We start from the raw sequence: 15,450 nt of genomic DNA, 5'->3' as shown, positions 1-15,450 counted from the left end.
CGAAACCATTATGAAAATTGAAACCAATTTTGATTTTGCACACCCGATTCTTGGGACCACTCAATTACAATATGGTGTAGAGTTAGCTGAGCGATTGCGGTATTCTAGTTTTAAAATTTAATTTGCGCTATTTTGGACAAGGGATACACACAATTTTAAAAAGTAGAATACCGTAACTCTACAGCATATTGTGATTGAGTGGTCCCAAGAATTGGGTGTGCAAAATCAAAATTGGCTTCAATTTTCATAATGGATTCATACGTAGAAGTTCTATCCAGGCACTAATTTCTCAGATCAATGTTCATAACTAGAACCCCCAGCATTATATCTAGCCCCCAGACCACATCACAATCCTAGCACAAAAACACAAGCCGTACAAAAGTGTGCAAATTTTAGCTATCTATCTATTTTATACAATATTGCTGATTTGTCAAATAAAGTGTTATACCTACGTCAAGATTTGTATGAATTACTGTGTGTTATGTTCAGAGACCCAACTATAAAACATTTATTTTGGGCAGGCTTATATTATTTTATTCAGTTGTGCAAATTGATTTCTTTTGAACGCATAGTCACTTTAAAAATAAATCAATTAGGCACAACTGAACATACGTACGAATATAAAACAACCACCATAATGAACGTTCTAGTTACGCCGTGGGTATTTTACAAAGAACTCACGAATAACGACTTATTCAATTTTATTTCTGGATTAGTAGTTGGAAATGCTGAAATGCAAATGTTTTAAAGTTTTTTGAAAAAAAATTTTTAAACTTTACCACATCAGGAACGAACTGTGGGCGTTCTTCTCGTAGCACTTTGATGCATCGGAAGATATCGAGTACATGCTCTGTTCGAATACGATCTCTTTGGATGGCCAATGTCAGATAAGTCCCTGTCTTATGTGCTCCATTGCTAAAAAATGATGCTTAAGTGTTTAAAAACAAAGAAAGAGGAGAAATAGCTTACCAAAATAACAAACAGGATACTATTCATAATCAAAGTCAGAAGTGATATGTTTTGCAAAGCAATAACAAAACAAAATTTTGTCAAACTATGGCAAAAGCATAAAATGAAAGAAATTACTGCTCTTCAACAATTAAGTGCTACCTTCTGAAAATGTCTCTTTTAGTAATCCATGTTCTTTTTTAGGCATTAAAATTTTTCCCTAAACTTTTCACTGAATTTTTTTTTATTGAAAATGTAGACAAAAAGATAAAATTTTCAGTCAAAGGTGGAGGAAGATTGATAGTTGAGAGGGCCCATGTTTATACATCCATGTTCTATTTTATTAATTTCTATTGAAATCTATTGTCAAAATGGACATAATAATTAAAATTTAGGAATATCCCTCCCCCAATCATCAATCTTCCACTGCCATTTTGGGTAAGTATAAAACTTGTCATATGGAGGTATAAGGTTCTGACGGACCGTTATGCTAATATCTATTTGTTTGCATAGTAACGCCTTATAGGGTTTATTTTTGTTTCGAACTTTTTTAGATTTCTTTTTAATTCTTAACAATTTGATTTTTAATAAATTTTTAAAACCGTTCATTTCACACTTTAAAGAATATATTACAGAAAATTTGGATGGTTAACGGTGGTATAAATAAACAATGTCTAAAACTATTTTCAAGTTAAGTACGCAGCTAATGGCACAAACTAGGGTTTTTGGGTGAGAAAAATATTCTTTTTTAAGGTTGGAAAGATTTGGAACTAACCTACAATGAACGATAATTACTCCGTTAGGTGCACGCTGTTGTGCTTCTTCAACAGTGTTCAGAAGATCAATGACGTCATTGTAACTTTTGGGAAACTCGTGTTCTGACCACTTTGTAAACTGCACGTGTCTGACAACGTGTTCAACAACTGCTTTCTCCTGAAATGTTGTTAAAAATGTACTTTCACTTTTTTAGAACAAATGATAAGAAGAAAGGAAACTGGTCAGCGTTGAAATCGTGCTTTGGTAAACGTTGGAGCCATTGAATTAACCCAACAAATTGGACAACAGACAACATAGTTGCTCTTAATATACGTCAGACTTAAAGAAAACTGCACAGAAATCTCAGAACAAAAGTCCTTTGCTCGAAATATGTCTTATATTATGTCTCGAAATATGTCTTATATTGCAGAATATTGAAACATTAAATATGACTAAATTCTATAGTTATGAATATACTCGATCGATAAAAGCACTGATGAAACATTGATCCTATGTAATGGCAAATTTCCATCAATAAACATATATACAATGAGGCCATCGTTCATCATTTCACAAATGACATAACATTGATGAATAAAGTAAAATGTCAACAGTTTCCTGCCTTATAACTCACTGTGGTTTTGCTGCGGATGATAAGTTTGCGCAAAACGATGGGTACATGACTCTCGAATGACACCAATTCTACAAACAAATCACCATACTGTTGTTCGTTGTTAAGTTCTTTTGGCCAATACTGTGGATAACTTTCCCAACACTACGTATACCAGAAACTGACTTAATACAAATTACTCTACCTGTCAGCCATGAAAATCAAAATCGGCTGACTGACGATATAGCAGCAAATCAAGAATTTCAATGAAAAGTCGTCGCTAAGTAGCTACGCATGCATTATTGAAACAAACACAGAGATTAAAAGCACGTACTTCGTTAATGGTATTTAGCATTACTATGACAACCGTTTTGTTTTCAAATGCCATCTTCCAAAAGTCGTTGATGGTGTGAGCAAGGGGTGTCTGCGTGGCAATATAGGCCTTGGCTTTACTGTAGCCCTAGAATAAATGATTAATTTAATATAAATGCAAAATAAAGAACTAGCTGTTCACGGTTGAGGCGGCATACGTGCACGTATGTGGCATTGATGTAACATTCTTCTCCTGCTTTTCTTCCAGGAAGGTACACACGGAAATTTTCCGCTGAAAAAAAGAGAAATAGTGTCGATCAAACAAAATGATAAGCTGCCTACTTAACATAAAGTGTATGAAACTTGTATGAATGAAAAAAACTATTAGAGTAAAACAAGTACACAAGTTTCAACACCAAATTTCTCCTTATAAAGATAATAGATTAGAGCTTAAATAGAACAAACGTAAGATTTTTCCTATTAAAGATATTGGACTGGAAGATAGCAAGGGCTCAAGTCTCAACTTCAGATTCTCTAACTGATGGCATAAGACTTGGGTATATTAGGACTGCAGACATCACATAAAATTTTACTTGTAGATAAAAGCATATGATTCAAACTTTGCGTATATATAGTGACGGAATTCATCCAACATTACTTAATATGAAACACAAAGAAAGAGATTCAAATTATTCGTGCATGGAACATATGGTGGAAATTCTAAAATATGCTTGCAAGTTAAACAAAAGTTTTAAGCCAGTTTCTCTCGAGTTGCAATTTCATTATCTCTCCAACAAGCAAACTGAGCTATAAACTTTACGTTAAACAGCTTGATCGATCTACCAGTGAATTTCAAAAGATCATTATAAACAGGAACTCATTTAAGAACTATTATAGTGTGATAATACCTGGACAAATGTTAATGTCGCGGTTCTTGGATAGATTCTCGGGAAGTTGAGATGTCGTACATTCTTCAGCGGTGAATGAAGGACAAACCGAGCAAAGTGTCTAAATTATACGTCACAAATAAAAGCAGTCTGTTGCATGATGACTATGAAGACAAAACAATGACTAAAGGTAAAGTACATTGAACTCAATTTCAAATCCATTCAAAGATTTGTTCAGCTCCTTTTGCTCAAGTCTTTCGATCTCTGTACGCAAATCTTGTGCTGCAACTTCTGTGACGCCACATAGAAAGATCTCGAGGACAGCTTCATGTAAGAAGGTGTATTGTTGCTGAAAAAGATTTGTACAACATTTTAGTATCTGCAACAAAAAATTCTAGCCATTGTTGAAAAGGATAAAAGTTTTTAAGGAAAGCTGCAACATTATACATGAAAAGTGATTTGATATAGTGAATATAAATACTAAATTATAGTGAATAAAATTCAAAATAAAAGGAGTGACCACCAACTTAATACAAATATTGATTAATTGCATGAAAATGCACTCGATAAATAACAAAGTCCACTGTCAAGTGTTTTCAGTTAAAACAAGGAGATGCTAATAATTGCCACATTGTAAAGTCTGCATTTTGGAGTTTTATTTAGAATGCTCACATATGGTAATACATGTCACTCTAAATCACCAATGTGCAATTTATACAAATACAGACTAAAGTCTTAAATTATCATCTAAAGTGTTTATTCATGGTTATTATTTGTAGTTATTTTTTTATTTATACATGGTAAGTGAATTTTTGTAAATACCAAAGTATGAACCATATTGCTTCGTTGATTTCTCAATTTTTTAACGGTCTCTTTAATATCCACTGTTTGCTTATTTAAATCGTTGACATGACGTAGACACATATCTAGCGCAATAAACGTCCCAGTTCTTCCAACACCAGCACTTAAATAAAAAATATTCCTTCTCTGCTCTATTGCTTCTAAGTAAATACTAAAGTTCTTAAAAATGGAGAACGCTCTAAATGATGAAAATAGGCTGAGACAAAATGTTATAACAAAAGCAGAGCAAACTTTGAATGTATATAGCTTCTTCTTATGCTTATGTTGTCTTTATATATTAGTATTTTTGATGATATAATCACAATTGCAAGAAAGTTGGGTGTTTGCTACTGTGAAATGAATAGCACCTTTGCTGCACAAATTTACAAAAATATCCCCTTCTTGACAGGTTTTCTGTTGAGATGCTTATCGGACGTATGAGCCAAGTATACATCGCATCTATGTCTTACTTGTATGTTTTACGTGATAAGGTACCATTATAGCTGACATTAAAAATCCTTTTATCTTATTGAAATTACACTTATTTGCTAAGTTTTATAAAGGAATATGACATTGGGAAATTGGGTTTAGTAGTTGACAAAAAATTACTAATTTGTCTGTCTTTGAGGGCTAAGTTTATTACCTGCAATGTACTACGATTGGCCTTGAATCAGTGCAATGCATCACTCGGAAGCGTTGTCGGAAAACTAAAAGCTTCGTGGGATATCTAGGTGCATCATTGTCTGGCCAAGATAGGAAATGAAACTGGGTGACCTTTTTCCCTTCTCCATCCTAGAAATATACAAGTATAGGGATAAAGACCAATGATCAAGAAAGTTACTGGCTGCAACACTCTTTGTATATTCTTCTACGATAAAATATGAAAATATCAAATAGGAAATATGTGACTCTACTTGATAATGACCCTACACATTTTTTGTCATTTGTTTTCGCTTTTGCTTAATATATTTGCCTCCTTCTTGCTGTTATTAACTATATTTATAGCTGTCTTTGGCAATAGCCAAGGAGCACGATTCAATTTCAAGACTAAGAAGTGTTCATGCATAAATGTTTGGAAGAAAGATTTACGTCACCTTTTCCATATGCAAATATCGTATGACATAGTCGGCAAACATTTCAGTCTTGCTAGTTTTTACAACGATTTCGCCAAAGGTAATCTCGTCATCTGACCAGTATTTAAGACATTTTACCTGTGATCGAAAAATACCATTATGAGTTTCTTAAGAGCCTTAGCAATATAGCAAAACAATGTTTCTCCCTTTTTTTGAATATTTGGCTGCTTTTACTGTCTTAAGAACTAGACAGTAAAACTTTGTGGCAACAGTTGTTAATGATGTTATTTTTGTGCCAAAAGGGATCTTACGGTGACTCTACGAATTTACGTTTGATTTGAAGGGTACTTGCCTTTCCCATTTCTACCATTTTAGTCAAACATATGATTGACGTGCAATCTTGTTCCCATATCATTCTCCAAAAGTCATTCACAGTCTCAGAGGTAGGACCTATAGTAATCAAAAGAGTATAAGAAAATACAAAAAATGGACAAAATGGGGTGCATGACGCTCTTGGGTATGACCTCATAACAATTTTCAAAATGATGGCAAAATGTACCTTGTGCAGCTATGTATATTTCTGATTGAATTCCCTATAGAAAAAGCTTTCATGAATGGGCTTTCTGTAAGGTTTATTATAAATGCGCATTAATCATCATTAAGAATATTTTAAATTTTACTTCGAAAATCTACACATTACCAAATACATATGCATGTAAAATAATAATGTCAAAGGACTAAGTTTACAATTGATTGGGCGCAATAACACGATTAAACTACATTTTAACGAAACCCATACTTATGAATGTTTATGCAGTGCGGATTGTGTGCGCATTCTGTCAAGTATGCGTGAAACCCATACTTCACAGACACATGGGATTTGCTCTTTTTCACTTCTTCAATTGATACTTACTAGATGAAGCAAATTTTGATAGTACTCAAAATGAAAATATGAAAAACAGATTTACAATGTAATAAACAAGCAGTAACACGTGGCATTATGGGATTGAAAGTTGGTAAAACAGACATAAATCTTTGCAAAATTATTGTGAAGTCTTGTGTTAGCAGCCTGATAAAAATCATATGCATCATATATAAATTGCAAGTGTTGTTGCAGTATACTCAACCCTAAAGCTTTTTGCTCTCTTTAAAAGTCATTGAGGGAAGTAAACGAGTACCTGAATGTAGTTTGCATTGATATAACTATCTGCTCCAGATAAAACAACCCGCGAATGATCATCTGCAAAGATAAATTATTGTTTAAAATTTAAATTTTAAGTTTTTTGAACAATAAATTTAGACATAAAATGCAAAGCAGTGTGAAAAATATGTACTTAAATACTTTGCATACAAATGCTGCAATTATAAAAGGAAAGAGTTGAAAAATCATAACATAATACTTACAAGCAATATTATTTTTGTATTTATTCTTTTTTGCATTCTTGGCACTTTTACCGACATCCCAAGGGTGTATTTGACCAGTCGGCAGTTCCTTCAAAACAGACAAGCAAAGCTGAGACTAGCCACTTGTAGGAAAAGTCGACAATATACAAAACATACACGATCATTGTTTTTCACTTATAACGATGATCACAGATATGAATGATAGATACCTTAAAATCTTTTTCGAAACCAAAACTCTCATTCTTTTTCATCTCTTCAACATACATCAAGAATCTTGTTATCTTCACTCCTGTATGTTTGTCTACAGAACTGTAGACTGGAACGAAGAAAAACATATCGAAATGCATCATCTAATATATAATCTATATGCATTTCAACTTAATACAATTATTACCTATAGATTATAGTGTAAAGACCAGTAGTTTTATAGTGAATATAGCTTTAAAAAAACTTTGTGCACTCAAGCGTATGATTTTTCAGTACAGTTTCTATTAATAAATAAAGACTACTACTACTACTATGATGACTTGTGTGAAACACAACTCCATGATTATTCAAGTTCATACTTTCTGGTTTAGTTTCGTACAGATCTTCCAATGCATGCTGTCGTGTTTTTTCAGGTTTGGTGTAAAAGTCTTCGAATGGCGTCTAAAATAATAGCATCAGCAATATTGGCAAAAATGGATAGTAGCTAATGGCGCTAATGGCACAGCAAAGACGGATTTTGATTAGAAAAATTGAGTTTACAATGACAGCATGGATTTTGCTGATGGTGGTCACATCGACAAAAATAGTTAATAAAGGAAAAAAAATTACGTGTTGGTGATGAACACAAAGATTTTAATTTGATTAGAAAAGAAAAGTGATAAGTAGATATAGAGCAATGATGTTTATAATTGACTGTGTAAATCAATTTATAACACTACAGAAGTTAAAAATAATTTATGGTGACAGCAGAGTGAAATGGAGATGATCATAGAAAAGTATTAAAGGAGCATTATTTGTTTTTATGAACAAAAAATATATTTAAGATCGCAACATTTAGAAAGAAAAAGGATGACGTTTGATTATGATAGTATTTCTCCTATTTTGCGATTAAAATTTTTAAGCTGTTATTTTAAACCGCTAAATTCATTTCATTAAAAAAATTTACGAAATATTTTTTTAAAGGAAATGCTCTCTCACAAAATTGTTTCAAAGATAAATTTTACCTCAATCTTCTTTTCATCAACCTTGTCTGGTACTGCGTACAAATCGTTTATTGTTACCTAAAAACAAATATTTAAGAGAAGAAACAAGGTATTTTATTGTGTTGAGATGATATGTGCTACTACAATCAGATTTCTCCACTTCTTATAGGCACATCAAACGTTTTAATAATCGTCATTTTCTTCGAAAGTCTTTTCCACATTAAGTAATTACGGTGTAATTACATTGAGTAATTATCCAAAGATGCAAGAGCAGGATTTAAGGTATAAAGAAAAAAGTTTGAATTTGATGGTATTTTAAACAGTTCTGAGCAATCTTAAAACATTTATGCATAACCGACACGGGAAGTCTTAATTTAAACAAATTTTATATTGTTACAAGTTTTTTCAAAATCAATTATTATTTTTCCCAGTTTAGAGAAATAGTAAAGCTGTAAAATGCTGTGGAGAGAAGCCTTAAGACAGCCATTCCTTACTCGGAAGCCCTCTCCACCATCCTTGAATTGTGTTTTTTATTATATAACCAGAAATATAGCTGTGTAAGCTTACCGTACAATCTTCGTCAGCATTATAAGGTGTTGCGTACAAGTCGTCAGATAGTGCCTAAGTAAGGATGCTTACAATACAGCAAATGTTAACATCAAAGATATGAAAATATCATAATGGAAGGAGAAGATACAAGAGGAGGCGAAAGGAAATTGAAGTTCAGGGTTATTGTTAATCAATATACAGAAGAAAAAACATCAGATCAACTAGTACAGATTTTGACCATGGAGGGAAGCTGTTGATAATGATAATATTTAAAATGTAAAGGAAGGATGAACATAAATAGGGGTTAGGTTTCTTAGATTTTTGAAATTGCAGCAGGAATAACCTGTGTCACAGTAATTTTAACAAAGTTACGTACAAAAGGAGCTTCATTAAAACCTGTTTGTGGATAAAGATTGTTCAAGTTAGTAGAGTCCTGAGAACGACTGTTGATGTTGTTGTTGACTGACGTTACAAAAAACTTAGTAATAGTGATCTTCAGAGTCAAGTGAGGAGTAAACGTCAGGTTAGCCGTTTTTGTTATCTGGTACTTACGTCATCGTATTCAATATAGTGCTTAAAGGAACTTATAGCCTGTTTATATGGAATTCGAGCTAGCCCGCTTATCGAGATAACCCGTTAAGCGAGATCTCCCAACGTAGAAGGTATTAAATTAAAAATCTCTTTGCGTTTATATGGTGAAACGGGCTGGCCCTCTTAGCAAGATCTCACATGGCACAGGCGAGATCTCGTCTGCCCGAGATTAAATTTTTCTCACGTAAACACTCAACTGCCGAGCTAGCCCACTTGCCGAGCTAAATTTTAACTATTTGAACATGCGTATGATAAAATATTAAAATGGCGGAATACGTGCACGTGCAAAAGAGAGCAAAAAAGACACGAGAATGGTTCAAAGATAGAGCTTCGGCTATTATACAAAGATGATGGCGCATTTGATTGATAATCTGTATGATTATAAGTAGAAGATGCTTTATACAAGTCTTTATTTTGACGGCGAAAAACGCCTCTGCCAGCGAGATGAGCGTCATACAAAACACATCAAAAGTTTATCTCGCTTACCGGGCTATCTCGCTAAGCAGGCCAGCCGGGTCCAAATAAACAGCCCCTTAAACATAAGACTTACTGAAACAAACGAGCTACAAAGAAACAAGACAAAAACAATCCCATTTCTGAACATCACCGACTGACAAAACGCAACATTGACTGGGACTCGGCAAAAAGCATTAGATACAACACTGACAATAGACAACGGCTCACCATAGAAAGTTGGTATACCAACTTAAAACAAAACCTGTAGAGCAGATCACAACAATTACCGGCACCTTACAAACGACCAATTCACAATACAAATAAACAAGCAACTAAACGCATCACTTTAGACTAATCCACGGTGACAATACACAACTGACACCCAAACACCCTCACATTTCCTGTACACACAATATACAATGACGTAAGAACTAGATTACAAATACGGCTAACATGACGTTTATTTGACTCTGAAGATGACTACCGCTAAGGTTGTGCACACGTCAGTCAGCAACAACAAAAACAGTCACTCTCAGGAGTCTACTAACCTGGACGATCTTCATTCACAAAAATTTTTGTACGCTATCACTAACTTAATTACCGACTTCGTCGACGTGATAATATTACATATTTCCTTTAAAAACGTAATTCCATTGTAAATGACCAAAATTAATCGTTTGAATTAGAAAAGAGCTGACTTGAAATTTGAATACTAACCCAAGAACTCTGTAAAGAATTGTTTTTGAAACTATATGACCATATGTATTTTGGCAGACAAAACATCATGTGTCAATATCTGCTTGCTAAATACAAATAAAATAATATCGTAAACAGTCTTTGAGACTGTTTAGTGCACGTCTGATTTTTTTTTTATAAAGACAATGAAAGCACTGTATATTAAAACAGTTTTGCATATTTTAGTTATAACTTTCTTTTAATGATGACGTACGCTAGATGAGTCATCATGACTTATAAAAGCAAATCAAATATCAGACGTTGACACGTGATGAAGTCTTTACTGGGAAAAGTCTTTTGGGCTATTATTGGCTGGCAAATTACGTCAAGCCGCCCTGTTGGATGATTTTGACGAAGGTTTTCTTTATTTACAACATGGCGAACATTTCATTATTCTCTTACTCCAAAGGGAAGGGTTGCAAGCCACCAATTTTGGTGATTTGATTATTACGGCAGTTGAGCTTTTTAAGACAAAATCTAGGCCTTACCGTTGCAACATTTGTATTCCCTTGAACATCTTCGTTCATGTTGAGGGATAAGTGTTTTTCGTCTTTTGAATTTTTCTTACATTTTAAGGGTTTCATGTACAAATTACGGGAGATTGGTTTCCGCCGTGCTTTGCTAGAAAAGACAAATAACTTTTATCAATTTTCTATATAAGTCATCATTGACAAGAAATTGTTGTTGATTAAGTATTGGTAAAATTATTTAGGGGGCTTTTCCGTTACATGCAGAATTTGAACCTTTTTAAGGAGGCCCCTAGAGTTCAAGCAATATTCAGGTGTTTCAGGTATCCTTCACTTACATTAGTTTGATCAAAACATTACTTTGATCAAACACACTCAAACTTTGGAAATATGAACTATCCAGGTGTATCAAAAATGCCAGTTATATCTAAAGATGCTTGAATAAGATAACTGATTGCGTTGCTATGACAACCATGTCTCATTTTCTTCTACACTTGACCGTATCTTTTTTTTTGGTCAGTGAATTTTTGAAAAAGAATTCCTGCTACATGAAAACTTATTTGCATATTTTATTCTATGTTGCGTATGTTACATTTTTTGTTGTAATGAACGTCCAAACGAACTTTTGATAAAATTTACCAAAGGAAAAACGAAAAAATGATGGAAATATTTTATTGAGTTGAATGAGATAAGTTCCCAATGTCATAAAATTTTCTTTTCACAAAACAAAGACGAAAAATTATATAGAACTTAAATATTCTTAGGTAGCTAAATACGTCAACAAATTTACAGGATAAAATATTTTGATTTCTGGCAGTTGTGGCAAAGCCAGCCTATTTTTAGCTAGCTACTTCTCCAATTAAATTTGTTTTCAATCACTGGGCACACAAGGAGTAGAATTAATTTTCTAAAATACTACTAAATTTGAAGAGAAGTTTGTATTATGGGAGTAGCTGAGGTAGGGCAAAATAATTCATGAGAAATGTGAAATGCGCAGTATGCGGATAGTTACTCTAGTAAACATGTAGCATATGTGGATAGCTGCTGTAGATATCATTATATTAATGACTTAATACTTTAATATGCAATTATATGATTGAGAAGTGAACATGTTGATAGAAGCTATGAATAGGGACGAGAGATAACTAGGAAATAGCAACATAGCGGAGATGTAACTTAACAGATAACGTATTGTTATTACTTGGAATAAAATCGAAAAAATATTGTAGTTGAACATCAGTGAGTGTAATGAATTTTACTACTTTATTATCTTTTAAAGTAAGTAGAATTAGATTCAACTAACTGTCAAAGAAAAGTTTTCTCTCCCGAAATCACACTTGTCGACATCACGCATGCATAAGATTATTTCACGTGATATAATTTCGTACTTCTCCAAGAAAAAACATGGATTGTGAAACTAGAAACGAGCCTTTATGTTCGGATAGCAGCAAATATCAATTATAAAAATATCCTGTGAAAATGTTTCCTTGATTACTTTTGAAGACAAAAATTTGCACATTGTAGGTATTTTGTTGCCTGTAAAGTCCTAAATGGTAGAATACAGATTACACTGTAATCAAACTGAGCTTTTGATAAATTTTTATTCTAAGTCTAGCACATATACGCGCAGTGCTGTGGCATTATATATAAGAAAATTATTCAACTAGTCATTTTGAAGAACACGTAACCAAAAATTCAATTTATTAAAGTTAAAAAGACCTGGATATTAGTTGTTAAAAATATTTATCACATCATAAAAGACATTTCATGCACTGCAATGTTGCAATTTAGGTTTTATCAAAGATGTTGAAGATAAGTTGATGATATGCCTTTCAGAAAACGACAAGAAATTATAAATTAAATGAACAAAATGCAATGCAATAACTATAATAAGCCATGATAGGCAGAAAAAACTATCTAACGTGTAAAGCTCACTCGAAAAGAAAAAATGACTTAATTAAGTACGAGCTTATAATTTGCAGTTGTTGAGGATTTTTTAGGAAATGACAGCAGTTTTTAAGTACTAACCATAAAAGACAAATTATCAGCAAAGCCAGACAAATAATCAGAACGGCACCAACTGCAGCACCAGCAAGGGCAACTAAAAGAAAACGGAGAGCTCATTGCACTCATTCATAAAATTTTCCGTCCAAAGTCTCTATTTGCTACAAGTTCTTAAAAATAGAACTTTGTTCATCGAAGTTCGAATTTTAGACAATTTTGAGACACCTATGGAAAGTTAATGAACAAAAAATCGTAAAAAAGTCAAAAAAATCATCTTGATCTATATAGTTCTTAATGAAATTTTATTAGTCGTGGAGTATCTAGACTAAATGCCTCAGGCAGAAAGAAAAGTTACAGCAGACTTTGCGTTAAATAAATGGAAATTACTTTAGTCACTGGAAAAACAACACCAAAATAGGATAGGGGTTAACAAAGCTCGTCATTAAGTAAATGAAAGGCATTTTGTCTTTGCTTATACATCGTTGCAACCCCCGGGGGAATTGAGCAACTATTCTAGTAATTAATACAAACTATTGAAGAGGTCAATACTATCACACGGTTTTACTTTACTTTGCTTTTTTAGTAACACTTTGCGGGATCTTTCACCCTTAAATTTAAAATAATTGATTGCCGGCATGATCCTAGCTAACCGGGATTCGGTGAGGCGTGAAATGATTTGAGGCATTGAAAAAAGGCAAAACTTTAAGCGTAAGAATTACAACTGTTTGTTAAGCGCCACAAGTCCTTCCAGCTGAAATTCATAAATTAAGCCAAATTGGTTATTGTAATTTTAAATGTTTTGCGTATGAAATCAGAAGATTATGAAATTTCTCGGGAAGATTTATCTGATGACGAGCATTGAATCGTTTCCATTTCCCAAAATCATTTAACGCTTGGAAGAATCCGGCTACCCGGGCTCATGTAATCAGCTCCTCACATTCCTTCACAAAACTATGTAGTTGTTCGAACAGCTCATGCAAGCAAGGAATAAAGTCCAATAAGACGCAATGCAAATTTACCTTAGCAAAGAAAGCGAAATGATAAATAACGAAACTCAGTAAAAGAAAAATACTGCCTTCAAATGCTAACTTTCTCTTATTTTTCGGATTTCCTATTCTTCAAGCAGCACTTTTAAAAGAAATTATGGTAAATTTATTAATGTATAACATAGTTTACAGTGATTTTTTATTACCTACGTTTCCCAAGTTTATCTCTTTTTTTGAAGTGGCATTGAGGTATGTCTTCGTAGATTCTTCTGTTGGTGCTACAGTTAATTAAGTCAAAACTTTTTAAATCACTCATTGCGATGGATGTTGTTGATGTCGTAATGTGAATAAGAAAATGAAAAACAAATGGCAGTATATTAGAGTTGCCTTTATATCTTATTACATTTTGACAAAATCTACACACAGCCCGGTTGAACACGAATAGTAGATTTTCATTTAACACCGTTATATCAACGAATTTGAAAAATACATGAGCAATGGGTACTCCTGGTAACTTGTCAAGGATGTTGTCGCAAAATGAAGTAGATGAAAAAAATTATTTGAATTATATTATATTTTTCACAATACTAACAACCAATTATTTTTGTATCCATTTTTGCAAACGCCTTCTCTTATATGTATGTGAAATGATTGTGTTCACATGTAGAAAAGTAAAGTTCTCAAGATTTTACACAAATACGAACTATAAATTATCTTTCAAAAGTCTTTTGTGATGCGTACGAGTTAGTTGTTCACTTAATCACTAACACAACTTTCACTTATTGATTTTTACATTATACTATGATGTAAGACACTTTTATTACTTGTTTATTAGCCAACAAGCCATGTTATTTGTTGCTAATTTTCACATCCTTCACGAAACTGTCTGAACAAACACTAAACAAAGACAGTGGCACTTGTTTGGATAATAATGTGGTACAGAACAAAGAAAAATTTTGTTACCTGAATCATCGCCATCTTTGTTGTTGAATTTACTGTCTTCTGTTGTTATTTTGTGACCTGTCGTATCAGTTTTTGTTGTGGATGCCAAAGTGTTACTTTTTGATTTATCAGTACTGATGGTTTCTCCGGATGTCTTAATGTTCACTACAAACATGTGTGTCAAGAACTAATGTTAAGCCTAATAAAACGAGCGCAACATGTCTATCCAACATTGTACAACTTTGTTGGACGATGTTAGAATTTGTTGTTACGAACTGGTCAAACGGGGCCAACTTTTGCTATTTTGAGTGGCTCAATCGACGAGTGGTACGTTCTTATAAAAATAATGTCCGATAACAGGCTCATAAAAATTCGGCTTTATTTGACATCTTAGTGCATATTGGAGCTTATTAATGACAAAAGAAACTGGACAAGGGGAAAAACGATAAATTGAAACAAAAGAAAGCACAAAATAAGTTTTATTCCTAATATTGTGTGAGAAAAATTAATTCAACACACACTTACGCATGCCTAAAGCCAACAAATGTTGTCGAACGTGGTAAAACGACTACAACGTGAAAAATTAGCATAAAATGTTGTTCAAAATTGAAATTTGATTCTTTGTTTTTTGCGTGACGATTGTTATTCATTCAAGAAGCATTATTTTTAATATTGAAAGATTTTTACAAATAAGTCTTTG

General features: G+C 33.1%; 3 protein-coding genes across 5 annotated transcripts in view; all 3 read right to left on the bottom strand.

Moving 5' to 3' along the window:
- LOC124450441 (receptor-type tyrosine-protein phosphatase S-like) overlaps positions 1 to 15,450 on the bottom strand; it is a 60,628-nt gene that overhangs the window by 752 nt on the left and 44,426 nt on the right. The window contains exons 8-27 of one of the 2 annotated variants that reach the window (XM_047001113.1): positions 12,847 to 12,919; positions 10,840 to 10,972; positions 8,588 to 8,641; positions 8,042 to 8,098; positions 7,397 to 7,478; positions 7,040 to 7,146; positions 6,831 to 6,918; positions 6,605 to 6,666; positions 5,986 to 6,019; positions 5,779 to 5,876; positions 5,448 to 5,564; positions 4,997 to 5,145; positions 4,336 to 4,477; positions 3,713 to 3,862; positions 3,535 to 3,634; positions 2,845 to 2,918; positions 2,649 to 2,774; positions 2,339 to 2,479; positions 1,724 to 1,881; positions 780 to 915 (exon numbers count right to left, since the gene is read on the bottom strand). In XM_047001113.1, the coding sequence (XP_046857069.1) occupies positions 780 to 915; positions 1,724 to 1,881; positions 2,339 to 2,479; positions 2,649 to 2,774; positions 2,845 to 2,918; positions 3,535 to 3,634; positions 3,713 to 3,862; positions 4,336 to 4,477; positions 4,997 to 5,145; positions 5,448 to 5,564; positions 5,779 to 5,876; positions 5,986 to 6,019; positions 6,605 to 6,666; positions 6,831 to 6,918; positions 7,040 to 7,146; positions 7,397 to 7,478; positions 8,042 to 8,098; positions 8,588 to 8,641; positions 10,840 to 10,972; positions 12,847 to 12,919 (2,081 nt within the window). The remainder of the gene's footprint in view (positions 1 to 779; positions 916 to 1,723; positions 1,882 to 2,338; positions 2,480 to 2,648; positions 2,775 to 2,844; positions 2,919 to 3,534; positions 3,635 to 3,712; positions 3,863 to 4,335; positions 4,478 to 4,996; positions 5,146 to 5,447; positions 5,565 to 5,778; positions 5,877 to 5,985; positions 6,020 to 6,604; positions 6,667 to 6,830; positions 6,919 to 7,039; positions 7,147 to 7,396; positions 7,479 to 8,041; positions 8,099 to 8,587; positions 8,642 to 10,839; positions 10,973 to 12,846; positions 12,920 to 15,450) is intronic. The other variant, XM_047001112.1, reaches the window with a different exon arrangement.
- The window catches only part of LOC124450454, an 85,150-nt gene that overhangs the window by 55,823 nt on the left and 13,877 nt on the right, over positions 1 to 15,450 (bottom strand). The gene's annotated exons all lie outside the window — the stretch shown is intronic.
- The window catches only part of LOC124450436, a 153,475-nt gene that overhangs the window by 132,193 nt on the left and 5,832 nt on the right, over positions 1 to 15,450 (bottom strand). The gene's annotated exons all lie outside the window — the stretch shown is intronic.

The sequence above is a fragment of the Xenia sp. Carnegie-2017 genome, unplaced genomic scaffold, assembly GCF_021976095.1.
Source record: "Xenia sp. Carnegie-2017 unplaced genomic scaffold, XeniaSp_v1 HiC_scaffold_24, whole genome shotgun sequence".
NCBI classification, from domain to species: Eukaryota; Metazoa; Cnidaria; class Anthozoa; order Malacalcyonacea; family Xeniidae; genus Xenia; species Xenia sp. Carnegie-2017.
This window is presented reverse-complemented; position numbering and strand designations above follow the sequence as displayed.